The sequence below is a fragment of the Dipodomys ordii genome, unplaced genomic scaffold (assembly GCF_000151885.1).
Source record: "Dipodomys ordii isolate 6190 unplaced genomic scaffold, Dord_2.0 Scaffold2, whole genome shotgun sequence".
Lineage (NCBI taxonomy): Eukaryota > Metazoa > Chordata > Mammalia > Rodentia > Heteromyidae > Dipodomys > Dipodomys ordii.
The window spans coordinates 11,958,867-11,986,601 of record NW_012267218.1 but is presented as its reverse complement, the minus strand read 5'-3'; the positions used below and the strand labels follow the sequence as shown (position 1 = coordinate 11,986,601).

Sequence of the window (27,735 nt, the reverse complement as noted above, 5' to 3'; positions counted from 1 at the left end):
CCGCTTCCCCACCCCCCCTCCCGCTGAGAAGGTCTGGACAGTCCCCCGACCCTGCGAAGCTGTTGCTACTGTGCTGGGTGGATCTCTCCTCGGGTCCAACCCGCGCCCGAATTCTCCTCTCAGTTGCAAGCATCCATCACCAAGCCTCTCAACCCCGAGAAGGACTCTTGGCAACCGCGATTCCTGTTGCAGGGCTTCCTCGTTCTGTATGCTTCTCTGCGCCGGACCCAGGCTACTTAACACCGGGATGCTAACTTCATTCTTTTCGTTTGTGTTTGTTTTTTTCTTGTTGCTTCATCAAGCTCACTAGCCCAGACATTTGATGGGAAGAAAATCTGATTTCCTAAGGGTACATCTGACAAGTCAGATTCAAGGTCTTAATAAATAGTAATGATGCCTGGACTGCTTTTATCCAGTTGCTACTTTGGATATTACCATCAGTTGCCTCCTAATTAAATAATTTCTTGCAGAGCATGTAGGGTAATCGTGAAGTCAAATGGCTTGAATATTGTGATCAGGTAGGAAGTTCCTGATAAAAGATGTTGATTATGCAAATTTAAGCAGTGAATTAAGATTAAATATTCTGTTGCTATACATTTGTGATACATCTATTACTAGCTACATATGATTTTTGTGAAACGAAGTGTACAAGAATGAGAAATCACTTCTGTCTTGGATTTTTCAGCACAATGGTTTGTGGATCCCATGATACATATTTAAGTACTCCAATTAATAATAGATTTAAATCATTTATTTTCCCATTATCATATTTTTCCATTACAATTTTTAATGACCCAAAGGGAGAGTGTGAAGCAAAAACATTCTTAATTAAACCATCCTCAGATGACAACTCAAGACCAAAAGAGATGGCAGAGGCACAAGGTAGGAAAATTAACTGCTCATGAATACTCAAAAAAGACAAAACAAACCTGATCAATTCTTTTTCTTTTGTCAATTGTGGGACTCAGGGCCTGGATACTCCTGTTCCTGAGCTTTTCTGCTCAAGAATAGCGCTCTAACACAGCTTCACCTCCCTGATCAGTTCTTTATATAATCTGTTACAACTACTGTCACAACAGAAAGCTCAATCAAGCTTTTCTTGCTAGATAAGTTGTAATCATCTGTGTCCTTTGAAAGTAGCTTAAATAAGGATATGAAGAACAGATCCAAATTATTCTCCAAATCAACAAGTAGACATCTTTAGGCATTTTTAAATAAAAGCTACCATACCCACCTGTATAATCCTTCAATTTTTGAAACATGAACTCCCAGAAAGGGGTTGTATATTCCAGGTACTTGAAATATTTTCTAAAATTCAAGCAAAAAGCAGAGGATTTGCTGGTCAGTGATTATGTGCTATCACCATTCTAGGTATCTTTAGGTCAACAAAAGAAATACAAGGCAAAGCATATAAAACTTAAAAGGCAAAATTCTATCTAGATAACTCAGCTATTTATAAATTATAATATTTTAATGAGCCACAACAATATCTATAATCACAACTTTGATAAATCTATTATATATTCAAAGCACTGCATCTTCCACTAGCATAGATATTCTATATGTTTCTGTCTATAAACTGTATTTAGTTTTCTATATTTTGTAACAAAACATTGTAAACTGACAATATGACTCCTTTTAGTTTAATCTGAGAAATGTGTAACTCTTGAAAACTTGAACATTTTTATATGCATACTGTATTATTAGTCAGGACTTTATTGTTTGTAAACAACAGAAACGCACTCAAAGAGGCTCAAGCTAAAAAAGAAATTGTAGTGTTATTTCATTTTGTTTTTTTGTCGGTCATGGAGATTGAACTCAGGGCCTCAGCACTAGTTCCTGAGCTCTTTTACTCAAGGCTAGCGCTCTACCACCTTGAGCCTCCTGGTTTTCTGGTGATTAATTGGAGGTAAGAGTCTCACAGACTTTCCTGCCCCAGCTGGCTTTAACTGTGATCCTCAAATCTCAGCCTCCTGAGTAGCTAGGATTACAGGTGTGAGCCACTGGTGCCCGACCATTGTAGACTGAACAGCAGTAGAACTGGCATTAGTGTTCTTGGAGCCTAGGACTCAGGTGATACCATCAGAACCAGTTCATCACAATTAACTCACATCTAACTTTGGCTTGACCCCATTCCCAGACAAGCCTAGACACTACTAGACTTTGGTACTAGACACTACTAGACTTTGACTCTGATTGGCTGATTTATGTGCCCTGTTAAAACCATAGAGTGAAGCTGGGGGGGAGGGATGAACTAAAGTCAGAGAGGGGGAAGGAGTGATCCAAAGACCCTGGATTTGATCCTCAGAACCACACAAAAAGAAAAAAAAATTACAACATAATCTGGAACAAGATAAATAAAGGAACTTAATTGTCTAACGAAAAAGACTGAAACAAAATGATTCAGCCAAATATGACAAAATACTATAAGATCATTGAATTTTAGATTTTCAGATAAATTTTGGCAGCACTAAAATTTTCCTCATGACAGACTGTAAGGGAAAAAAATCAAGCCGAATGCAAATTAAATGGATATCTAGAATGCTCCCAGTTGCATAATAGAATGAAGACGGGAACACATAGCAACTCATTAAGTTTTCTGAGATAAGGGGCAATTTTCTGGTGTCTTTTCTTAAGTTCTTTAAAAAATACATGTAATGACATGACAAAATCTTATTCCTCAGAATTCATCCTGAAAAGAGAATTCTGTTCATTTGGAAAAATACCTGAATGGGAGCTTGGCATGGGAAATGAGATCCTGAAGGAGCTGAATGTGGGCAGGACTGTTCTGCATGAGCAATGAGGATGAATTTGTCATTCCAGGAAGATGCGGGAGGAATGAAGTCAGACAGATGACATAATTACAGCTCTCTCCAAAACCTCTCCAATCCAAAGTTTGATTTTTTTTTGTTGTTGTTGTTTAAATTGGAAACCGAAGACTTGGAGATTCTCATCTGAGTTGATGCAGTGGGAAGCAATGCCACATGAAAGGAGCCATTAAAATGGTGTGGATAAAACAGTAAGAATGATGGATTCCAAAGGTGGAGTTGAGGCCATATTGAACTTCCCGAATGATAAGAAAGCCCTAATCAACATTTCAGCCGCCCTAATGCCTTATTATTAGGTAATGAAAGTAAGTTTAAGTGAACAGATGGAAGGCTTCTAGATAAATATGAACTAAAGGAGCAACTACTCACTATGACACATAAAACTTCCAGTGGGTTTTAACAGTCTCACCTCCTGTCTGTTTTTCCCTGTGCTGAGCTGACTCCTCCATGAATAGTCCTTCTTGAAATTAAGCATGCTTTTCTAGAACTCCAGACATATACGCAACATCCATGATCAGTCATACCTTCAGCTGTCAATCTTGTTAACTCCTGTTAAGTCTAGGTGCAGGTTAAATGTACCACCTTGTTATGGGTTGAATTATATACGCTTCCTCCCTACCTCAGTCTATATGCAGGCACTCTAATCTCTAAGACCTCAGATTGTGACTTTATTTGCAAAGTGTTTCATTGAAGGTATAGCTAGTTAAATTAAGATAAGACTCTTATCTTAATTAATGGAGTAGGATGAAACTCTAATCCAACCTGTCTAGCATCCTTATGAACAGGAAATTTCAACACTGAAACTTGTAGGGGGAAATGTCATGTGACAAGTTAAGGAAAACCAAGTATTGTCACAACCACCAGAAGTTGGAGAAAGGCACAGCCATCAGAAAGAACGAATCTTGATCATAGGTTTCATCTTTTAGAAACTGCAACAATAAATTTCTGTTGTCTAAGCCACTCAATTTATTACTATTTTATAGCAGTCCTGAAAAATGAATTCACACCTCTTCTCTGTAATTTGCTACAAAAGCCCTGTCTATACTCTCCAGAACTAATTAGCATTCATTTAATTAGCTAATACATTTGGTACAATCTTACAGACTTTACAGTAGCATGGTTACTGAATTTTAGAAAACTATTTGTTTTTAATTCTATAATACATGTACTAGAAAGCATGTGTTTACCTGTTCATTCTTTTCGAATCCTTAGCCTTCCTTCTTTTCCTACCCAATACCTTAGTCTAGAGTCTCAAGAAAACTGAGCACAAACTAAAGATTAAGACATTGATGGTGTAATGAGGAAGATCCAACTCAGAAGAGTGAGGGTAAAAAAAAAGATGAAGTCATATAAATGACATAAAGTGATGTTACTGCCTGGCTGCCACTGTCTATGAAGCTGTGAAGAAACAGAACAGGTATGGAGGCAGAGGCAGCCACATGGTACAAAGGATTCCCTCAATAGGAGGCAAGCACAAATCATCCATAGAAAATATATAGGAGCAAAATTATTTGTCCAGTTCCTTCCTTCATGCAAGTTCATCTCATAGAATTGGAGTCTGTGCCTACACTTTCTGGTTGTATACACCAGCCTTTTCTTCGCCTCTCAGTTTCCTGAGAAGAGACAGAGACACAGAAAGAGACAGAGACAGAGAAAGAGGCAGAGAGATAAAGTCAGAGACAGAGATAGATAGTCAGAGAAAGAGACAGAGACAGACAGAAATAGAGAGAGACAGAGACAGAGAGACAGAGGCAGAGAGATAGAGACAGACAGAGAGACAGAGACAGACACAGGACTCAGATCCTGAGGACCAATTTCCTCATGGAAATATCAAACAGGATCAGGTGACACCCACATATCCAGTGAGTTATATTATATAAGAGAAATCTCAACCAAACCTAGGGAACCTAAATCTTTTATTATGGGCAGTAAACTTACTTGAACTTTGCCAAGAAGGGACATGCCATCTTTATAGTATGGATAATAAACAAACCTGTTCTCTGATCTAGAGAGATACTATTTTTATTATCCATGGTTGTTTACTACATAAATAGACAATCTGGAACAAAGGCAGCCCATACCTGTGCTCACAAGAATGAAGGAATGTGTTGTCCCATGTAACGTTATCCCCTAAACAGAGATCAGATATATTATAGTAAATTGTTAATGTATAATGCTGCCAGATTGTGGTAAGTATGTGAAGTATATCTCCACATCTAAGCTCATAGTCAATCACTGAACTATACTCTTAGTCCTACAACTGAGAACATTGATTTAAACCAGCAATAGAACATAATATATAGCACAAATAGCTAGCAACTAGCAAGATGTATATCTTGATACCAATCTAATAAAAAGAAAACAGGAGAAATCTTTGCTCCGTGAATTGACAGAATACTTTCAGGACCATAAACAATTCTACTCAGATAGAGATGTACTATTTGAAGATGAGGATGTTATAACAGGATGCTTGTGTAGCTAAGGAAAGATGCTATCATATATTTTACTAGTAGTTATACAACTGTTGTTGGATTGTTTCAAGTTGTTTCTAATTCTTCAAAGTATCTTGCTCAAATTTCTGAGAGAAGAGAAAAAGAGGAAATTTAACAATGTCTCAGGCCAGCCCACCATCCTATGGCTACCCTCTAGGGGAGGGTCTTACCTGTTTTAGACAAGCCAATCACAATCTGACAAATGGTCTAAAGGGAGGAGAAAAAAAGGGGGGGAAGTAGGGATAACTTAAAACAACAGCCCTGAGACCCCTGAGATGACAAGTGGTTTCTGGGTCCTGAGTTCCTCTGCTCACTCTCCGGAGTGGTCTTTACTTTCTCTTTGCTAAATGAACTCTTTCCTACCTTATTATCACTGTGTTCATTGTTCCTGGTTTTATTCCTATATTGCCAGAGAACAAGAATCCACCAAGCATGGTCATTATGTCTACTATTCACAGGCATGTTGTAGAAAGAAAAAGGTTAAGAACCACCACCATCATTATTCCTAAATAGAAATTGGATGCCCACATGTAAATCACTAAGCTTGGTACTATGGAGGAGTGATCAAGAAAAATGAATACATACACACTGTTTTAAAGAATTAATGTTCTGAGGAAGCAAGCATGGTAAAGATAAAAGTTTTAAGATGGAGTGAAAAGTATATAAACAAGTGATATAAATATATATGTGTGTAAATACATTTTCACATGTATACCCATATTTCAATACAAGCCAACATCATCTCTGAAAAATTACAGAAGAGTTGAAAAAAATCACAGAGTGAACATGCTTTTATGAAATAAGACTTTTCTAAGTTGTATTAAAAGCTATCCCATTAAAGAAATGGATATAAGAAGGATAACAAAAGTAGTCTAGATTTATAACTATTTATAAAAAGGAACGAAAACCCAAGTGTAAAATACTTATGAAAATATGTCTTGAGTTAATTTTGATGTAGAACAGCACTTCCTGGAAAGTCACTTTCTATATAATGCATCTCTGAAAAGAGGAAGTGTGATAATTGTTGATAAGAAGAAGAAAGAAATTAAGTCAGAACATATGAAAGACAAAGCCTGCTTTCATGCATAGTGAAGGCCTCTAGCTCTATGGAGGCTGACACAAGAGGCTCACTTGAGCCCGTAAGTTCAAGACTGGTCTGAAAAACATAGTGAGACACTGTTCCAGAAGAAATAAGTGAAAGATAGGACAATAGTAAAATGTCATATATTTTAAAGTCATGTATTTTATTAGGAAATGGAACCATGTGTTTCATTAGGCAATACTAAATAGCTCTGTACATTTTCTCTTTGCATTGTGCAACATTTATCTTCACTTCATTCTGTGGACCCATGTATTACTCACCTTGCCTATTTTGCTATCTTTTAAAAATAAACATACTTGCCACAAATGCTTCTGAATATAGATTTGTTTGCAATTTATTTTGCAATATAATGTGAGATCATAATATGTAAAACAAAAAATAAATAGGGTTTTCTTGTTTCTTGTAAATTACATCTTATTTTATTATGCAGGCCACGTGGAACAAAAAAAAATATTGCCATATCAATGAATGGCTCAAATGTTACTTAATCCCTTATTTTCTTCTAATATATCCTGTTTACCTCTATGAACTTTTCTATGAAAACATAATATAGTAACTGGGCATCAGTGGCTCACACCTGCGATCCTAGCTACTTAGGAAGTTGAGATCTGAGGATGGTGGTTCAAAGACTTTTCTGCTTAGGCAGAAAAATTCCTTGAGACTCTTATCTCCAATAAACTACTTTAAAAAAAAAAAGCTAGGGCTAGGAATGTGGCTGAGTAGTAGAGTGCTTGTCTAGTGTGCATGAAGCTCTAGGTTCAATTCCTCAGTACCCCACAAGCAGAAAAAGCTGGAAGTGGCACTGTGGCTCAAGTGGTAGATTGCTAGCCTTGAGCAAAAGAAGCTCAGGGACAGTGCCCAGACCCTGAATTCAAGCCCCAGGACTGGCAAAAAAAACAAACAAAGCATGATAAAATTAATGCCATTCAACATTTTAGTGTCTTCACTCAAGCCCCAGGACTGGCCAAAAAAACCCAAAAAACCCACAACAACAAAGAAGGAAACAAACAAAAACATGATCAAATGAACTCCATTCAACATTGTAGTATCTGAACTACATGTTTAAATATTTTTCTAAGCCTAACTACAATTATTGCCCCTAGTTCCACCAAGTCTATATTGGAATTTTCTAATGGCCTCCCATTAAAGACTAAAATCCTTAACTAGTCCAAGAAGTTCAGCATAAAATTGCTCCCATCTCTTCACCCTTGTTTCATACCCTCCTTCTACTCACTGACCTCTCCTGCTACACTGATGTGTTGCTGTTCATCTAACCAGAGGGATTTTTACAGGTTGAGTCTCATCTATTGAGGAAGATTTCCTCCTCTTGAACCTCTACTCTGCTTTCATACATGGTTAGTGATGATTGATCAAGGAAGAAGATGTCTGCCCTGCCCTGCTGAGGAAGTCAGTTCCCTCTCTCACACAATCTCATCCAAGTCGCGATTGCCTGTCTATTTGTTTTTTGTTGTTGTTGTTGTTTTTTTTTTGGGTCCAGTCGTGGGGCCTGAACTCTGGGCCTGGGCGCTGTCCCTCAGCTATTCAGCTCAAGGCTAGCACTCTACCACTTGAGCCACAGCGCCACTTCCAGCTTTTTTCTTTTTGCTTATGTGGTGCTGAGGAATCGAATCCAGGGCTTCAGGCATGCAAGGCAAGCGCTCTACCACTGAGCCACCTTCCCAGCCCTTCCTGTCTATTTGTATAATTCATTAGTGCCTTTCTCTTCCACCAGCTGTTAATTCCTTAAGGGCTTTCACCTGAAAGATGGTGGGTAGAGCAGGAAAATAAGAGAATCTCCAGGCAGAAAACTCTGCCTATTCCCTTGGATACTCTCATAAAGCTACTATTGGGACCCAGGCAATAATCAATTTTTTTAATAAGGAATGATACCAACAAAACTTATCAGCCTCTAGGGAGGCAAAAGGAATCTTGGGTCCAGGATTCTGCACCAATGCAAAGCTGGGGTCTGTTACTTGCTGTTAGATTAGGAGTAGAAAACTCCTCCAAAGAAGACCAACCAGAGATACAGGAGTATCATAGGAAAAGGGCAAGCATAGAAGGAGGAGGAAGAGGAGGAGGAGGAGGAGGAAAGATGAAGGAAGAAGAAGAAGAAAAGAAAGAAAGAAAGAAAAAAGAAGAGAGAAGATGATAATGGAGGAAGAAGAAGGCACAAGAAAATAGAAGAAGAAGAAGAAGAAGAAGAAGAAGAAGAAGAAGAAGAAGAAGAAGAAGAAGAAGAAGAAGAGAAGAAGAAGGAGGAGGAGGAAGAGGAAGAAGATGAAGGAAGAAGATAAAAGAGGAGGAGGAGGCAGAAGGAGGAAGAAAAAAGATGAAGGAATAAGATGAAGGAGGAGGAGGAGGCTCAGGCTCACAGAAGGAGGCTAAAGGACCTCAGGGCATCCTCCCACTCCCACAAAAACTGAGTATGGGTGACAAATACCCCACATGGCATATACATGCAAGGACTTAATGAAAATGTACCATGTGGCAGAAGCATATGCCCAAATAATCCTACAGCACCTTGGACTCAGTACATGCACAAAATAACAGCAGCTTCTCTCATATGAAGCTTGACGTGCACTGAAGTTAACAGCGACAGAATAATGCTGGAATCCACTTTAATCCCTGCCTAGATTAATTGGAGCCCTTATAATAGTGGCCTGGCTGAGAAGAGGGATAGCCATTTTCAAGAGGAGGAAGATGGTCAGGAAGAGCACACGGGTCCCAGTGGAAGACCTCCAGTTGCTTGGTGAATGGGTGAGGATAGTTAATCTTCTTGCAGCCAAAGATTGAAGAAGTGGTTGAATATATTAATACAAATCCACTACAAGATCCTAAAGGAAAAGGAGTCCGAGATAACAGAATCCAAAGACCTCTAATTTTAAAATTGGAAAAAAAAATCAAAACATGGAGGGACTTGGGAGATGGGGGAAGAAATGCCAGTAAGTGTAGATCAGACAACTTTAACAGAAGAGGACAAAATATCTTCCACTATTTGGCCTAATCTTAACTCTCCTGAGCCACTGTTCTCTTTTCAGATGCACGTGGTCATTTCCAAATAGTTGATTGAGATATGAATGAGAAAGCAGTTTGCTGGACAAGAATTCTTCTGTCTCCTCCTCCTCTCTGCCCTATATTCAATTTATCTAGTAACAATACTATATATTAACAAAGAATGATCTCAATCTAGGTATTAGGAGAGGGGTAAAAAAGGGAGAGTCTTTCCTTTCTCTCTTTATTTCTCATTATTGTTCTTATTGGCAGTATAAGGGCTTGACCTCAGGAGGCTTCACCTGGAGCCACACCTCCAGCCCTTTTTACTCTGGTTACTTTTTGCCCAGCCTAGGCTGGAAAGCAATTCTTTGGTATATAGTTTCTACCATAACTGGGATGATTGGCACGTACCTGCCATCATGTCAAGCTTTTTATGTTGTTGTTGAGATGTAATCTCTTGAGCTTTTTTGCTCCAGCTGGTCTCAAACCCTGATCCTCCTGAATCTCCACCTTCCAAGTAGCTAGTATTGCAGGCATGAGCCACCAGTTCTTGGCTTGTTTTTGTTTTTGAGATAAGATTTCACTAAGTAGCTCAGGCTAATCTTGAAATCCTGATCTTCTGTCTCAGTGTCCCAAGATTACAGGCAGACAGTCATTTCTGGCCAGCAGTTCTTTAAATGACACTTTTCCTAAGAAAAAACCTGTGTTATATTCAATTAAATAGCCCACATTCCCAAGTGTTAAGATATATCAGTGTTAATTAATATCTGGATCTTTAAAGTGGTCCTTACCTTGTAGTAAGTATATTACTAGAAAGAAAGCTATTCAGCAAACATTTCTGAGCACATATTGTGTACAAAACAATGCAGTATTCTAGGCACTCGAGAGGCAGCAAAATTTCTGATCTTGGTAGGAATATTCTTGAGAGAAGGGGGGGGGATTGAATAATAATATGTTCAAATATACAAGGTAATGTTAAAGAAAATCAGAGCCTGTCAGTAAACAGTAAAGTAAAACAGATTTTCATTCAGACAAAAGTAAAAAAAATCTAGGCTCTCTTCCAAATATAAGAAGAACCCATGCAGAGTGAATGCAACAGAGAGCATTGCAAAAATGAAGGCAGAAGGTGGGGGATAGAAAATCACTAAGAGATAGCCAGTGTGGGGGGATGTCTTTTTTAATTGAAAAATTTCTGATTTCTATTTATTTATTTATTTGTTTGTTTTTGGTCCATTGTGGGACTTGAACACAGGGTCTGGGTCCTGTCCCTGAACCATTTAGTGCTCAAGGTTAGTGCTCTGCCACTTGAGCCACACTGTTACTTCTGTTTTTTTGTGGTTAATTGGAGATAAGAAACTTATGGGACTTTCTTGCCGAGGCTGGCTTTGAACTGGTATCCTCAGATCTCAGCCTCCTGAGGTAGCTAGGATTACAGGTGCCCAGCTTTGATTGCTTGGGGTTGGGGGGAGGGGAACTTATTTTTACTAGTTTACATTAGTTGTACAAGGGGACTTTCATTGTGACATTCCCATTGTGCAAAACTATCTCAATCAAACTCCAACCCTCTAATCATTCTGTTACCCTTTCAGCTACTTTTTGAACATACACATCCTCATTTACTCTCCCGCTTGCTTCCACCCCAACACAGCTGATTTTACTTTCCTGTATTAATTGCACCAAGAGATTTCACCATGATATTTTAGACTTGCATATATTAGATTTTAATCAGATAACCATCTGTATTGCTGTTCTCCCCCCTCCCACCTCCAATTCTCTGTTAATCAACAGCTTTCCTTGAGTCTCTTTATAACCAATCTTCATATATAATTGCAAAGTGTTTCAAAATTATGCACTCTACATCTTTCTTTTTCCTCTCTTCCCTCATGATCATCCCCCTAAACAGTCCTATAGTTAGAATCATGGTCTGTGCATGTACACATATAAGTGTATACAATATACATATATGTGTGTATTTTGTATTTATGTATGTACATGTTCATGGATGTCTGTCCTTTAGATCTACCTTCTATAAATAAGCAAAAACATTTAATAGTTGGCTTTTTAAGCTTTGGTGTATCTCAATCAATTTGATGTTCTCCAATTCCATTCATTTTCCAACAAACAACATTTCATTTTTCATTATGTCTGAGTATTATTTCCATTGTATAACTATGTACCATGTTTTCTTTACCCAGGACAATTCTTTTTTTATTTTAATTTAAATTTTATTGTAAAGGTGATGTACAGTGGGGTTAGAGTTACATAGTAAAGATAATGCATACATTTCTTTTTGAAGTGTTACCTTCCCTCCCTTATTTTCTCCCACTCCTCACCATGTCCCTCCCCTCCCAAATTATAAAATTCATTTTCAACACAGTGTCTAGTGAGTATCACTGTTGAATTGGTTCACCCTTTGTCCTACAGGTTTGATGATTCCCTTTCCCTTCTCCAAATCAGATAAACTTATATACAAGACAAAGGGTATACAAAGCCAAAACATTGACCACAGGGAATAAACCAAAGATAAAAGAGAAAGACAATTCTTATTAACAGGGTTCTTGCTGAAAGAAAGCAAAAGATGTTGGGATGGTGGAGAATAAGAAATTGATCAGCTATTGAGAGTGATTACATATTCTAAAACAATTGAGTGAAACTGCACTCTGTAGGAAAGCATACAAAAGCCCAAGTTTGGGAACAAGTGGAGCACAGGGGCCAAAGGAACCTGATTAAAGTTTGTTTAAGGAACACATCTTTTTTAGTGATAAAAAATATCTTGAGAACAAATGTATCAGGTAAAGGAAATGGAGATGATTTGAAAGGAAGACCTGTCCAATGAAACCACATGTCCTTAGGGACCTTTATGAAATCACGGAGAGGAAGCAGGTGGATATCTGCTGTCAGAACATTACAGGTATAAAATGTCCTGGTAGGAAAAAAAAATGTCCTGGTAGGGCTGGGAAGGTGGCTCAGTGGTAGAGCGCTTGCCTTGCATGCATGAGGCCCAGGGTTCGATTCCCCAGTACCACATAAGCAAAAAGAAAAAAAGCCGGAAATGGCGCTGTGGCTCAAGTAGTAGAGCGCTAGCCTTGAGCTGAAGAGCTGAGGGACAGTGCCCAGGCCCAGAGTTCAGGCCCCACGACCGGACCCCCCCAAAAAAAAATGTCCTAGTAAGACCTGCAAGGAAACCAGTGTCACTTGCACGTGGAATATGAAGGAAAGGACAAGATGTGCTCAGAGAAGTGGCCAGCAACTACAACCTGGAGGGCTTGTTGATATCTCACTAGGTAGCCCAGGCTAGCCTGAGACTTACAGTCCTTCTGCCTCAAGCCTCCAAAGTGTTGATATTACAGGCGTGCCCTACCATATCCAGCTCAAACCTGAACAATTTTAAAGGAATTTAGATGGTGTCAGAAAAGCATTCTGAAGCAAATTAATTTGCTTTTCTAAGGAGCAGGGCGCTAGCCAAAGCAAAGGCACTTTCTTACTTATTGCTCTCCTCTCATATATGAGTCTTTGTGGCAGATCACAGTAAAAGGCAAAATTGTGAAGATGAATTGTATATCACATTAAAGAATCAAGTAGGTTTTTTGCATCTTAAATATTTAAAGCAGATTTCACTACTTTATCTTAAAAATTTAGATCTATTTTTCTATTGAAAATATTTGAAAATAATCTGCTATGTAACTAGAAATAGACCTTCTTTTCCATTGTATTCAGTAACATCAGGATAAGATGGAGCCAGAGCTGGTTGTTGCATCGACAGAATTTACATCAACCAAACTCTAAGCTTACTTCTATTGTTGAAAATTAATTCGTTTTCAGACTTTACAATCTGATTTTCAGAGTACAAGAAGCTTGATAGAAAAAGCAATTGAGTGTAATCAGTTCTCTTTATGTGCTTAGTTTAAACCTGTCCAGGCTGTCGAATGCAATGTGCATCAGAAGAACTTGATAAATATTCCTGAGAACACCCGTTTGGATCACCTTAGTCAATGTGTAATTGCCTGTGATATTCAGACTTAAACAAACAGAATTAGAATCAAAGGCAAGGCTTGATAATTGTAGTTTTCACTTTAAGGTCTTTGCCAAAATAGCAGGTGGTGACTTCATTGAAGCTGTACGAGAGGAAAATGGCTCTTGGCAGATGGTCAGTAATTTGAGATTAATGCAATGCAGTTCATGTACAGAAATTGAGAGGGATTTTTATTTTCAGGGAAGTCACTAGCTTTATAGCACTTTTTGATTTGGAGATTTCTATGGAATAGTATCTCACCAGATAAGCAAAAGAAAAAAAAATCATTGTTCAAGTATTTGAAATGCCAGCAATCTAAGGCACAAGACCATTATTGGAGTTCATAAAGATTCATATAAATTTGAAGAAATAAGAAAAATATGAGGATTTGCAAAAAAAACTATAAAATTTTAAACTACCGACTGGTCATAAATATTGATGTTTACATCAATGGCACTACATAGGTTAGGCACTGAACATTTACTATACATCAAAATCAGCGTATGATGATGGCAGCATTCCAAATTACGAGATCAAAATGTCCAATAAGGAAGTGGCACTGTAGCTCAAGTGGTAGCCTTGAGCTGAAAAGCTGAGGGACAACACCCAGGCTCAGAGTTCAAGCCCCACGACTGATCCAAAAAACAAACAAACAAAAAAACAATCACAAAATGTCCAATAAATTACATAATACAAAATGAGTATATTTTATTTATTTATTTTTTCTTTTTCTTTTTTTTTATTGTGAAAATACTGTACAGAGGGGTTACAATTACATGGGAAAGATAACAAGTACGTCTCTTATCAAGCATTGTAGCCTCCTTCTTTGTTTCCCCTTCCCATCCCTTCCCATCCTCCCCCCACCCCCCAAAAAATGAGTATATTTTAAAAAGCAGATTTCTAAGCTGAGACTAGTGGCTCCTGCCTATGATCTCAGCTATTTGAGAGGTGGAGGTGGGAGTATCATGAATTTGAGGCCAGCCCAGGCAAAGTTAGCAGGAGAACCTGTCTGAAAACCAATAGTAAAAGAGCTGGGAGTATGGCTCTAGGTTTAATCCCGAGCACTGAAAAAGACAGAAACAGATTTCCTACATAATAAAATTTTGTTCAGAAACAATTATCTGTAGCTGCAGAACAGTAATTTTAGTTCTGTCTTTCCTATAGCTAAACTTCTTATTTTTGTATGGTTGTCAACTAGAATCTCCTGAACAATATTCAATAATAATATTGCTAGCATATTCTGTTTTAGAGTTTACTGAGAAGGCTTCTAAGGGTGCACTGTTATGTATGTTGTTGGCTGTGGTTTAAGGCAGGTATGCTTTAACAAGCTAAGCAAATATTCATATGTTCCTAGTTTACCAATAGCTATAATTTCTCTTCCCATTCATGAGAACAGAGAGGTTATATCCCTATAATTTAAAAAGTAGCTGGCATAAGTAGGAACTCAATAAATATATGTTGAATAAATAGGAAATTATCAAGAAGACTGTATCAATAGGATATGAGATTTTCACGATATCATATGAAGACAGTTTTCTTGAGGTCTTCAGGAAAACTTAGCAATATTGGGATTTCAATCATCATCCTATATTGATTCCTACTTTGCCTGAGAACACACAACTGACCTCAAGTTCAGTGTTCAGTAACTATTTTATGTACAAATATACTTAGGAAATCTATGTACTTGTTTAATTTATTAAATTAAATTAATTTATAGGAAATATTTCACTAACTAGCTTAGGCTAGCCACGAATTCAGGAGCTTCTTGAGGGAGGGAATTATAGATATATAGCACCAGGCTCAGACTTATTTCTGCCAGGGGGCTCATTCCAAAAGGTTTAGATGAATGTTGTTGACAAAAGCATGTTTTTTTCTATTCATTTTTTTTCTTTTGGGGGCAGATTAAGTGTCTTGAATAAATCCAGTCTGAAATATAAGAAACTTCAGCCTTGAGCATTTAACATTACACAACTGTGTTTGATTTTAAAAGGGAATTGACCTTAAGAGATATCTAGTTGCTGGAGAGTAAAAGATAAAGATCTGGGCTGAGATCTAGAGCTGATTGGGAAGTGTTTAAAGAGATTAAGCTGTTTCTCTCTACTTTATTATCTCTTGCAGTAAAATGGTTCTAGAAATTCTTATCTATAACAATCCATTGCTGAGTTTACAATTTTACAGTTCAACTTAATGTCTCTAAAATATAATGTGTGATTGTGATTCCCTAGTGGTTGGAGAAAATCCCAGATAACTTGTATTTGCTAAGAGCATTGTCAGTTTGTTATCTTCAGCGATAAAGGAGATTTAGACTGGATCAGAAAGTACTGCCAGTATTGGGATTTATTTTCCTTCTCCTCCTAATGTGGTTGGAAGGGGGTGGGGGTGGGGTGGAGGGAAAGAACGGGAAAAGATCTCCTCAGTAGCTCATGAAATTTACCTGGCTTCAGCTCAGCCACATATTTGTCTTCAAAATCATTTCTATTGAGTATTTATGCCTTCTGAGAAAATAGATGCCTAAAGAATGCCCTAAGGCTGGAAGTGTAGCTCAGTGATACAGCCCCTGCTCAGTGTGTGCAAAATCCTGGGCTCAATCCAGAGCAAGCAGAAAAATAAAAAATTTAAACAAATACTTGAAAAAATCATGCTATTCCCTTAACCATGTATGGCGGTGCGTGGCTGCAAGCCCACCACTGGAGGCCGAGGCAGGGGTATAGTGAGCTTCGTGGCCAGCCTGGCGATCTAGTGAAACTTTTTTAAAGTTCCTTAATTTTTTTTTTTTTGGCATACATCGTCTACTTCGAAAATGTCCCCGATTTTTAATGTAGAATGAACAGCCTCCAGTCCACAGCTCTCTAAATCAACGAGGCTTTCGGGAAACAGTGTCTCGTGGTTGTGTTTGGCATCCGTGCGGTGAGTGCTGGCGTGGACCAGGCTCTCTCTTAGGCTCTTTTGAGATCCTGACACAGTCATTTCGGCGGAGTAACAAGAGCGGAACGTGGAGGGTTTGGATCGCGATGGGCTGCACGGGCATCGGAAGAAACTGCTTCCGTGTGGACGTTCCTAGGCCCGCAAAGGAAAATGAGACTCTGAATGAGAGAACGTGACCCTGGACGACCCTAGGGACTTGTCGGAACTGGCGCTGTAAGCAGAGCGTGCGGTTGCTAGGCAACTGCGCCTCCTGGGAGGGCGAAGGACCCTAGGCGAGGTGTCTACGTTGACTAACTCTTAAGGTTTTACTTTTTGAGATTAAGGACATCTTGTAGCTCTAAAGCACGCAGTTTTTTTGCATGTAAGTGTAGGCATCCTCTATAGTTGGTGTTCTGCAGGTGCTTTTTAAAATTAAAAAAAGAAGAAAAATAATTTTTTTCAGGCATGCTTTGGACGCCTCTCCGGCGAGGCCCCGTCGCTACGCGTTGCCGGGCAGAGCCTGACGCCGCCTGTCCGCCCCCCCCACCCACCGCCTTCCCCGGGCCCGACCTCAGCTCTCCGCGGGCCGTCCTGGGCCGCCATGGCCTCGGAGATGGACCCGCTGCTTCTGGCCTGGAGCTATTTTAGGCGCAGAAAGTTCCAGCTCTGCGCCGATCTGTGCACGCAGATGCTGGAGAAGTCCCCTTATGACCAGGTACCAGCTGGCCCTCGACAGTCTGTGTTAGATCCTCGCGCTGAGGGCCAAGGGGCTGGGGGGGGGGGTGTCTCCCAGGCCCCCGGGAGGGGAGGCCAGGGAGGAAGGACCATGGCCGGGAGAAAGACCCAATGGGAGGCGGATCATTCCGCCCACAGAGGTACCTGTAGCGGGATCCCCTGGAGCCATGCACGGCTGAAGGGTCTCCGTCCCGGGCAGCACCGGGGATCACAAGTTCTGGGTCCCGACTGACTGCTCCTCAAACTTCAGCACGTCCTCTTTTCTTTAAGAGGCCCAGAATTAGGGCCTTGGAGTTGACATCGGTGAAGGGAACTTTGATAATTCGTTTATAACTGGCATTAGGAAGGATTCTTACGGCCTTCTGAATTTCCCAGAAGTTACACGTAAATAAAGACTTGCCCCCCACCCCTCACCCCTTTAATTTACACTTGTAATCTTGCCACCCTCATCCTCATCCAGGCTTGGAAGAGCTTTTAACTCTGGGCCATGAGTTCAGCTTGAAGCAAGTGTGCAAGGCAGGAAAAAAAAGTAGGAGGGGAAAAGATGTTTTGTCAGAAAAGAAACCACATGGGCAAGGGAAACTAATACTAGGTAGGAAGGAGGGATAGGACATAAAGCCCCCCACCCCCCAAGTAATGGCATTGATTAAGAGGAACTTTAAAAAAAATTAGTGATATTGTGTGAAGTGAGTGAAAAAGGCAGTAATATGCACAAAAGGTACAACTTTGACAGCCAGTTAGCTCTTAGAAGAAACAGAAAGAAAACAATGTGTGAAGTTTAGTAAATGCAGAATGTACCTGTAGAGTTTTAGTTCCCTAGCTTTTCCTCTAGTGGTAGTTCCTTGGTGATGTTAGAAGACAGAGAGAATGGAGGAGAGTTTTGAAAGAGGAGATTTGAGTGTGGAGGTTGTTCTTAGACTCTGTTTCATCTTTCAACAGATGGCTGGTGGATAACCTACTGACAGTACATCTCTAGCAGAATAGCTTGTAATTGATAGAACATCTCACAGGATAGTCTGTAGTAGCTGTAATACCAAGCTGGGTTGTTTGTTATTTCACTTTAGTGAAGAAGACTGTTTCTGTTGACACGTATTTTTGCAAGGGCGTTTCTTTGCCCTAGTAGTCCCATAGGTGCTGCTTTAAAAAAAAGGAAGAAAAAAAAATCCACAGCCTAATTTGTTTGGAGACGGAGAGGATGTTGACACCTTTACTTTTGTGGTGATGGAAGTTTAAAATCTTTTCACATACCCAACATTGTTTAGGTATAATAGTTTGCTAAAAACTTTGTTGCTACTTCCATTTTTCCATTGAGTTAGGGTAGTTTCCATTCATTATTCCTCCTGACACTAGTCCCAAGAGCTGCTCAGTGAAACAAAGTTTCCTCATTAAATGCTTTTGGGAGATATATCCCTTTGGTAGAGATTCTGTCTGCAACCTAAAGGCTCTGAATAGTTCTGAAGAAATGAAACTAATTTTGATGAATAGTTGTGAAGCTTATTTGAACACTGATGCCTTTTGACCCCAGGGCAAGGATCTTAGATACTGTTAGGAAATGTTATAGGCAAAGCAGCAGTGTTCTTAATAGTATGGAACACTCCAAAACCTTAAGGTCATGATGACAGTAAGTACTGCATCTATGAATTGAGATTTTGTTTGAAGCATTGTGATCAAGATTTTTCTTTCTTTCCTTTTTTTTTTTTAATAGTCTTGGAGTTTGATCTCAGGGTCTTGCATTTAACAAGTTGTCCGCCATCATCTGAGCCATAACCCTACCTACACCTGTTTTTTTGCTGGCTATTTTTGAGATGGGATCTCATTTCCTGAATAGGCTTGAGCCATGGTCTGTCTAGTTTATGACTTCTCTGATATCATGGTATCCACCTTCCCTCCATGCAGATAGAGTCTTGTGGACTTTTCTGCTTGAACTGGCCTGACACCATGATCCTTGGGATGACAGGCATGAAACACTGCACCCAGTTATAGTCTCTAGAAGTTTTCTGCACAAGGTTGCCTCAAAGCACAGTCCAACCATTCTCAGCCTCTGAGTATCTAGTAGTTAACAGGTATGAATAGTTCAGAGGTAGATATTGAGAACATTGTAGTTTGAGGCTAGCCTGTCATTTACCCTACATGGAAAGCTGAGCCCAAGATTGCAATCCCAGGCCAACCTAGGTAAAAAGAGCAACTCAGCACAGAAATATGTTCTAAGAAATATGTTCTACTATTAACAGCCAAACCAAGTAGGAATTTGGATCCTTTTATGTGGACTCTTGTGCTGCTTCTATTGTGCCTCACAGACTGGCTTGGCAGATTAAGACTTATCACTGAGTTTGGCTAGCGGAAGTATGACTTTGAAAATGACAGTGGAGAAAAGAAGACACTAAAGTCATACTGGGAAGTACTCTCATTGACATTAGATAATGTGGTTAATTAAGCAGAATTCATCTAAACAGGTTAAGATTATTATGGCAATAGGTCTTGTTAGGTCCTGGCCTGTTCCCATTGTTCTATTTCTTGTGGATTTGATATAATACTTCATAATGTGATAGATAATTTCTAATACCATAGAAATGTTGTTCTTTGCTATTGTTTTATTATTATGAGCAGTTGGATTAATATAAGGGTATCTCTAACAGAATCAGTACCGGATCTGGAAAAAATGATATTTTTTTATTTTGTTGAAGTAGTCTTTTTTTATTGTTAAAATACTGTACAGAGGGGTTACAATTACATGGGCAAGATAATGAGTACATTTCTTATCAAGCATTGTAGCCTTCTCCTTTGTTTCCCCTTGAAGTAGTCTTTAAAAAACAAATATTTAAGTAGTTGTAAAAGGGGTTTCAATTCACCAGATCAGTTTTTTTTGCTTTTTTTGGGGGGTCCAGTCATGGGGCCTGAACTCTGGGCCTGGGTGCTGTCCCTCAGCTCTTCAGCTCAAGGCTAGCACTCTACTACTTGAGCCACAGCACCACTTCAAGCTTTTTTCTTTTTGCTTATGTGGTGCTGAGGAATCGAACCCAGGGCCTCAGGCATACAAGGTGAGCACTCTACCACTGAGCCACCTTCCCAGCCCCAACCAACAGATCAGTTTTTAAGTATGGTGTATCTTGATCAATGTCAACTATCCCTTCCTCTTCCATCTTTTCTAACCCCATCCAGAGGAAGTAATTTGGTTTATAGATGAAGTGCATGCATTGTAAGAATAGTATTCTCTTTCTAGCCAGGAATAGAAATTGTTTTACCAAAGAAGGCTTTTTGACCCCTAGGCTATTGAGAAGTCTGCAGGACTCACTCAGATTTCGGGACACATCTTTAAACACTGTGCTTTTATCATGGTCTGCTTCTCTGAGCACTAGTTTATTCTTTATGTGGGTAATATTTCCCAATTTGGATTTTCCCAAGGTTAAAGAAATTCTACCTTAATTAACTTAAAAAAAGTATTTGTATTGGAGTGTTATCCTTTAGGAACCTTAAGGAAATTCCTTTAGTTGAAAGCTTGAACATTGTCATTCCTTAGAGCCTTAGAACATATTTCTGTGGCAGACCCCCCTCGTTCCTTTTGTTTGGTAGTGGTATTGGGGTTTACACTCAGGGCCTTGTATTTGCTAGGCAGGAACTCTACAGCTAAGCCACACCTCTACCTCCAAACCTTTGTTGCACTGCTTTTTGTGAGATACGGTCTTGCTTTTTGCCCAGGTAAACAATTGCACCAAAGCCTGTTTTTCATTTCCTACTGCAGCTTGGATGACAGGCATATGCCACTGTATCTACCTTCTTCCATTAAAATGAAGTCTCATGAACTTTTCTGTCTGGGCTAGTCTGGAACCCCGTCCTCCCAATCTCAGCCACTCACATAGCTGGGATGATAGGCAACTGTTATTGCATCCAGCTACTGATTGAGAACAAATTTTGTTTTTCTCCCAACATATACATAGATCTGTGTTTTCTTTTCTTTTTTTTTTTTAGTAGTAGTAGTAGTACTAGGGATTGAATTCAGAGCCTCTTGCTTGCTAGGCAAATGTCTTTCCACTTGAGCCATAACCCAATCCTTTTTGCTTTTACTTTGTTTTCAGATAGGGTTCCAAGTTTCCTTGGGCTACACTTGTACCAAGATCCTGCTGTTTCCACTTCCTGAGTAGGTAGGATTGTAGTACACCACATAAAATTTGTTTTTTTTTTTTTTGACATCAGATCTTAATAACTTTGCTTGGCTATACTGGAACCTTGATCTTCCTATTTGTGTTTCCTGAGTAGCTGGTATTATAGGCCTGTACTATCATACCTAGCCATATATGTAGGAGTTTGTTTTGTTTTGTTTTTTTTTACCCCAGTCTGGGGCCTTGAACTCAGGGCCTGGGCACTGTCCCTGAGCTTCTTTTGCCTTTTATTGGGGGTGGGGGGTGGTTGTCGGTTGTGGGCCTGAACTCTGGGCCTGGTCACTGTCCCTCAGCTCTTCAGCTCAAGGTTAGCCCTCTACCACTTGAGCCACAGTGCCACTTCTGGCTTTTTCTGCTTATGTGGTGCTGAAGAATCGAACCCAGGGCCTCATGCATGCAAGGCAGGCACTCTACCACTGAGCCACCTTCCCAGCCCTGAGCTTCTTTTGCTAAGGGCTCTAGCACTCTACCACTTGAGCCAAAGTACCACTTCCGGCTTTTTCTGTTTATGTGCTTCTGAAGAATTGGACCCAGGTTTTCATGGATGCTAGTCAAGCACTCTACCCCAAGCCACATATAGGTGTTTTGATAAAGATGTATGCCAGATTCCTCTCTATGAAGATCATCCCCTTTGTCTGATGATCTTATTTCTTCCAGTCCTCATTCTTCTCATTACCATAGGTTGCTGATATTTGTCTTCCCTTGCCCCCATCTTTTATTCCCAGTACATTCTTAGATATGTTTTGCTTTTTAAAATAAATACAATGCACTATGGGCATTCTTAATTTATTTACTATTTGAGAGTCATTTGAAAAGAATCAGTTTAGCAAACTCTTCCAGGATTCCCCAGGACCGTGTTTCTAGTTTCTAATAGTGCTTCCATTGTTTCAGTGCAGGAATTGAATGGATTTTCCATTTATGAAAAGTTACAAGTGTGACTAGATCAAGAGCAGCTGGTTCATAGCTCCAGCTCATCTTCATGTGCTCCCTGTGGACCTTTTCTGAGTTTCCACAATTAAGAGTACTTTTCAACTTTTTTTCTTGTTGTTGGTCATGGGGGCTGAACTCTGGGCCTGGGCGCTGTCCCTCAGCTCTTCAGCTCAAGGCTAGTGCCCTACCACTTGAGCCACAGTGCTACTTCTGGCTTTTTTCTGCTTATGTGGTGCTGAGTAATTGAACCCCAGGCCTCATGCATGTGAGTCAAGCACTCTGCCACTGAGCCACCTTCCCAGCCTGTGCTTTTCAAGTTTACAACTACTTAAATTACCATTTCTCAGCCTCGAACCCGATTTTATTGTCAATAAATTGCTTTGGAGCAGTACCTGTGGACACGAGAAACAAGGAAATTGAAATATTTCTTCTGAGTGCCACATTGGATTCATTTCTGCTCTTGATTCTTCTCCCCTCCCAAAACAAGTGGTACCTTTCATTTGTAAGAATGATTGTTTATCACTTTGGTTTTGTTTAATTTCCTTCCAGATGATGAGAACTTCTATGAAGTGATTGTCAATTTAATCTTATCAGAAGTTGGGTCAAAGAGCTTTAAAATATGACTTACCCACTTATGATATACCCACTTATGGAGTGAAGTGCATAGGTGGGTATATCTGTGTCTTCTCTGGTCTCACCTCAGGGCTGAGGATAGAACTTGGAGTTTCATGCATGCCAAGCAAGTACTGTAGCAGAGCTCCCCAGCCATTCATTTGCTTCTGATTCCCCCTTTAATAGGTACCATTGTGGTACACTATTTTCCAAAAATCTTTTGTCAGTGTCTTGTATTTTATACTAGGATACTTAAGTTTATTTATTTTTTCAGTTCCTGGTAAAGTCATTGTAATCAGGCCACTTAGAGAGGTATGAAATGCTATGGAATAGCATGTTTCCAGTTATATTTAGCTACTCAAGAACTGAAGGGTAGCTTGGACATAATAATTGAGTTTTGGTAGCAAGGAAAATTTCTTGAAGAACATGGATTCTGAACTCCTTTTCCAGACACATAATGATGATCAACAGAGGGCAGAGCCCCTAAACATCAAGGATATTAATGTTTGGATCTTTTAAGAATAAAGAAAGATGGGAATCATTTATCATAAGTTACTTTTTTATATATAGTAGGAAGAACTGATTTAGAGAGAAATAGTGGCTTTTATTTTCAGTTGTGATCAAAAAGTGGTAAATAATGGTTAGATAAAAGTAGGAAATACAAAGTAGTCTTCCACATAGCCCTTTGACCTGAGTGAATACTTTCTCCTACTGTTCATGTTGACCATCCCGATTAGTTGTTTAATCTGATTACTGTTGTCTGCGTTCCATATGTCAGATTCATGGCTTTAAAACTAGTCCTGATTCTGATTTTTCCCCTCTGTTGCAATTAAACAGCTCATCGAAAAACAGATTTTCAAAGACAGTATGCTGTCATGAGCAGGGTAGGTTTCTAGTAGATTTTCAGATCGTTAAAATTAGTAGTTCTGATGGTCAGTACATTACGTGTATATCAGAATGAGGTAGCAAGGTTTTCTTCTTCACTTTCTTCTCCTACTTGGAATGTGAGTGAATACAGAGAAGAGGGGTTATTATTGTAAATGACTTCAAGGTGGAGAAAAGACTGATAGCTACTGGTTTAGATGAGAGATGTGAAGCGAGTTTTCCCCTATGAGCTTAGTAGTTGGTTGAATAAATAATAATCCAACCCTTCCTCACTCCCCCAAAAATCATCTTTCTGTATAATTACTTAATTTGTTTTCTGTTGGGGGCCATGGAGACCTAGCTAGATTTTATCCATTAGTTCAATATACTGTCAGGCAGTTCATTTTATGAATTTTTATTTCTGTTTAATTATACATATTATATTTCTATGTGGCTGCTTAGTCACCTGATCTCCCTAACCTGAATTCATCCATTTCTTATTCTCTTACAAGTTTCTCCTTCCTGTTATTACTAAATTCTGGATACCAACTCAGCAATTTAAGAGTAGAGCTGGGTAGACTCATTAGCTACAATTAAGTGTTGGTAGTAATTAGGAAGTTGCTTTCAGATAGATCTGGAGATTTAGCTCCCTAAAGAAATAGCAGCCTAAGAGAAAAGCTATACCCCAAGGAGGAAGGAAGGAAACTTCTCTGAGTTGGAAGTTGATGCTAATGAGTATTTGCTGGTTCTAGGCAATGCCACCCTGCTTTCCAAGTCCTTTACCTACTTTAAGGAGATTCAGAGCAAAGTTTCAACTTAACCCATCATAAGTCAGTTCTGAATTCTGAAAGGATTCATAGATGGTTTGATGCTTTTCTGTTTACTTTATGTTTAATTAAGTATGGTTGCATTTGTGAAAGAACTCTGAAAATTATGAACTATTCTTTTTTTTTTTAAAGCAAGGTTTTATCATTAAGCCTTGTAACTATCCCAGAAAGTAGAGATCATTGCTTTACTTTGAGAGGATACCTCATGAAAGTTGCATGACTTCTTGGTTGATGGTGTTTGAGTTGTTCCTTGAGGACAAACCCAAGTCTTCTAACACCAGACAAGGCATCTACTCACCTGGGTCAAGGCCCATAGAAGTTTTTGTTAATACATGATAAGTGGCCAAAAATGTTAGATGCCACTCTCATTATATAGTTAGTATCAAACTGAACATAAAGAGAAAGACTAAAGGAAAGTGATACTTCTTTGGGTATTAGCAGGGAGCATTGCCATGTGGAACTACACATAGCATGGACATCATGGGCATATTCAGAGTGGACGGGTCAAGGCAAAATGAGGAGGAGGATTATGTAAATTATCTAGAAATTATAATCCCCTTGGCCACAGGATTAATAGCAAGGGTTTTGAAGGACCATGATATCCCTCCAAGGTTGAATGGACTATTGTTAAAAGGTATCCTTGTGGAAATAACTTTCTGTTTAAGATTTCAGTGGTGTTTATACATGATTGTGATTCTGGCACAGACTTTGTGCGAGTTCTTGCTATCAGACATCTATGCTTGAGTTCCGCTCTTTCATAACTTTATGGCTCTATCTATCTCTCTATCTATTTATTTTTGTTGACTGTGTCCTTGAACTCTGGGCCTGAGTGCTGTTCCTCAGCTCTTCAGCTCAAGGTGAGCGCTCTACCACTTGAGCTACAGCACCACTTTCGGCTTTATTTATATTATAATTGTTTTTTCTTTACATTTTGACATGAGCCAACTCCATTTTGATTCTGACATCTTTTACCCCTGAGATACCAACATGCAGAATACTGTCACCTGTGTTTATCTTAAAGAATTGTTGGTAATCTGGAAAGCATTTGTGAGGAAAATGTCTACTGAAATGAGTGGCAAAATGATAGTTTATATATAACTGACATTGGATGCTTTGCAGAATAATCTCCCTTTTCTCTGCTTCTCTTCTTTAGCCTTTCTTCCCCTAAGTACGGACTATGTTTAGAAAATCTATACCTTTTATAGATCTTTCATGTGTACTGTAGTTGCAATTCCTTTATGAACTTGAGTATAGCATTAACATAGTGTATTATAGTGTTTATGTTTTCTCCCATAAAATGTTTGACATCTCCTTGGTTGCTGGAGATGCCAGGAACATGTAGAATTAGTATATTCTCTTCTTCCCACCATCAAGGCCTTATGGATGTTACCTGTGCCTATATCACCCCCAACTCTATAAGCCTTACCTTTTTCTTCTCTGACCTTCTCATTGTTTCCCTGCCTGCTGTTACCTGTATGCTAACAAATATATCCCCAAAGGCAGAAGAAGAAGACAAAGTTCATGAGCCCTTCATCAATAAGCAGAATCCAGAGAGGCTGAATGGTAGTATCAGTTTGGGCTATGGGAGAATCTACCTGCCCTTGATAACAGCATCCAGCTTTTGTTCCTTGTCAGTGGCTTCTGTTTCATCTAGCTGTGTTCCTTCCTCCCCTAATCCCCCCAGCACTGTCATCTGTGTTGGTCTTACCTTGTAGCTCTCCTAAACTTTATTCTTTTACTTTTTGTTATACTGTGGCTTGAACCTAGTATGTTGAACCTCGTGCATGCTAAGCACAAACTCTTATCACTGATCTATACCTCACCAAAAATTTGCCCTTCAGTCCTGCTTTGTTATGTCCAGCTCTTTTCAAACTTAACTTCCAAGAAGCATTAGTAAGAAAGAGCTCTTGCTTCAGTCAATCAATTGTGACTTTGAACACATGACTTAATATCTTTAGATTTATTTCCTTATGTGTAAAATTGGTAATAATATCTACTTGCTTTTAAAAAATGGTTGCTTGTGAGACTCAAATGAGATAATGGGTGATACAAACATTTATGAATATTTTTTTGTCAGTTATGTGGCTTGAACTCTGGGCCTCTGCACTGTCCCTTAGGTCTTCAGCTCAAGGCTAGTGCTCTACCACTAGTACCACAGTGTCACTTCCTGTTTTCTCGTGCTTTATTGGACATAAGAGTTTCACGGACTTCTGCCTAGTCTGGCTTTGAACTTCGATCCTCAGATCTCAGCCTCCTTAGTAGCTAGGATTATAGGCTTGAGCCACCAATGCCCGTTCATACAGACATTTAGCTGCATAGAAGAGTGAATAGGAAAGCTCACTTTTGTCATCTCCCATCTCATTTCCTATAGCTGTATTTCTTTCACAATACTGTATTTAGGAAATGTATAGTTTTTCTAGATCCTTGTTATGTGCACTGGAATTTGCAAACTTGCAATTGCTGTGTGTTTTTCACTTATATTTTGTGTTCAGTGGATTACCAAATCTTTTGTAAATCCCAGTCTTTGGGGCCATCATTTTATAGCCTTGCATAACCTTTTCCCCTCATCTTCCTACCATGTGACCATGCCAAACAAATGGGTGGTCTTTGCTTGTGACCATATGGTTTGCATATTGTTTGTAGAGATAATTATCTACTTAAAGTATATTCTTTTGGGGTCTTAGAACTGAAGAAAGCAAGGAGCTTTCTCTTTTTCTATTTCTTAGTAGTTTCCCCAATAAAACATGATACAGATTAAGGCTCAACAGATGTTATTGCATAGACATATAAGAATTAGTGTTTGATAAATGAATTTGTTATAAGACTGAACTTTTTAGTAGATGGATTTCTATTTAATTTGGATAAAAAAGGCTCAGATGATGCATTTAGTAGCATCTGGCACTAATGTGTATTGTGTAGTCTGTGACAGAGAACATTGCAGTTAGAATTAATTTCTTATTATCAGCCATTAATCCTCTCTTACTTGTATGGAATAAAAGGGTTTATGTTGTCTGGATTTTCCTTCTCTTTTCAAAGTGATTAAAGTGTGAATGTTTTAACCACCATGAACTTGTTTTGAGTACAAGGAAATAGATCCTTAGTAGAGTTGTAAGATTATCTTCACTCTGTTCTCTAAATTAGGCTGGATCAGTTATAATTTTCTAATCATAGAAAATTTAGCATTCTTCATTATATGTTAGTTTTACTGAATTCTTGATAACACTTAGGGGAAAAGATTGAAGTTAATATTTGGATTTTTTTTTTTTTGCCAGTTCTGA

The 27,735-nt window shown here is 39.0% G+C and overlaps 2 protein-coding genes across 3 annotated transcripts in view; one reads left to right on the top strand and one right to left on the bottom strand.

Annotated features, from left to right (window-relative positions):
• Eml5 (echinoderm microtubule associated protein like 5) overlaps positions 1–16,395 on the bottom strand; it is a 139,385-nt gene extending 122,990 nt beyond the window's left edge. Inside the window, exon 1 of the mRNA XM_013013367.1 lies at positions 16,213–16,395. Coding sequence (XP_012868821.1) covers positions 16,213–16,395 — 183 coding nt within the window. The remainder of the gene's footprint in view (positions 1–16,212) is intronic.
• Positions 16,396–16,854: 459 nt separating this feature from the next.
• Ttc8 (tetratricopeptide repeat domain 8) overlaps positions 16,855–27,735 on the top strand; it is a 44,729-nt gene continuing 33,848 nt past the window's right edge. The window contains exon 1 of one of the 2 annotated variants that reach the window (XM_013017776.1): positions 16,855–17,047. In XM_013017776.1, coding sequence (XP_012873230.1) covers positions 16,934–17,047 — 114 coding nt within the window. In that variant the 5' untranslated portion in view covers positions 16,855–16,933. The remainder of the gene's footprint in view (positions 17,048–27,735) is intronic. The other variant, XM_013017786.1, reaches the window with a different exon arrangement.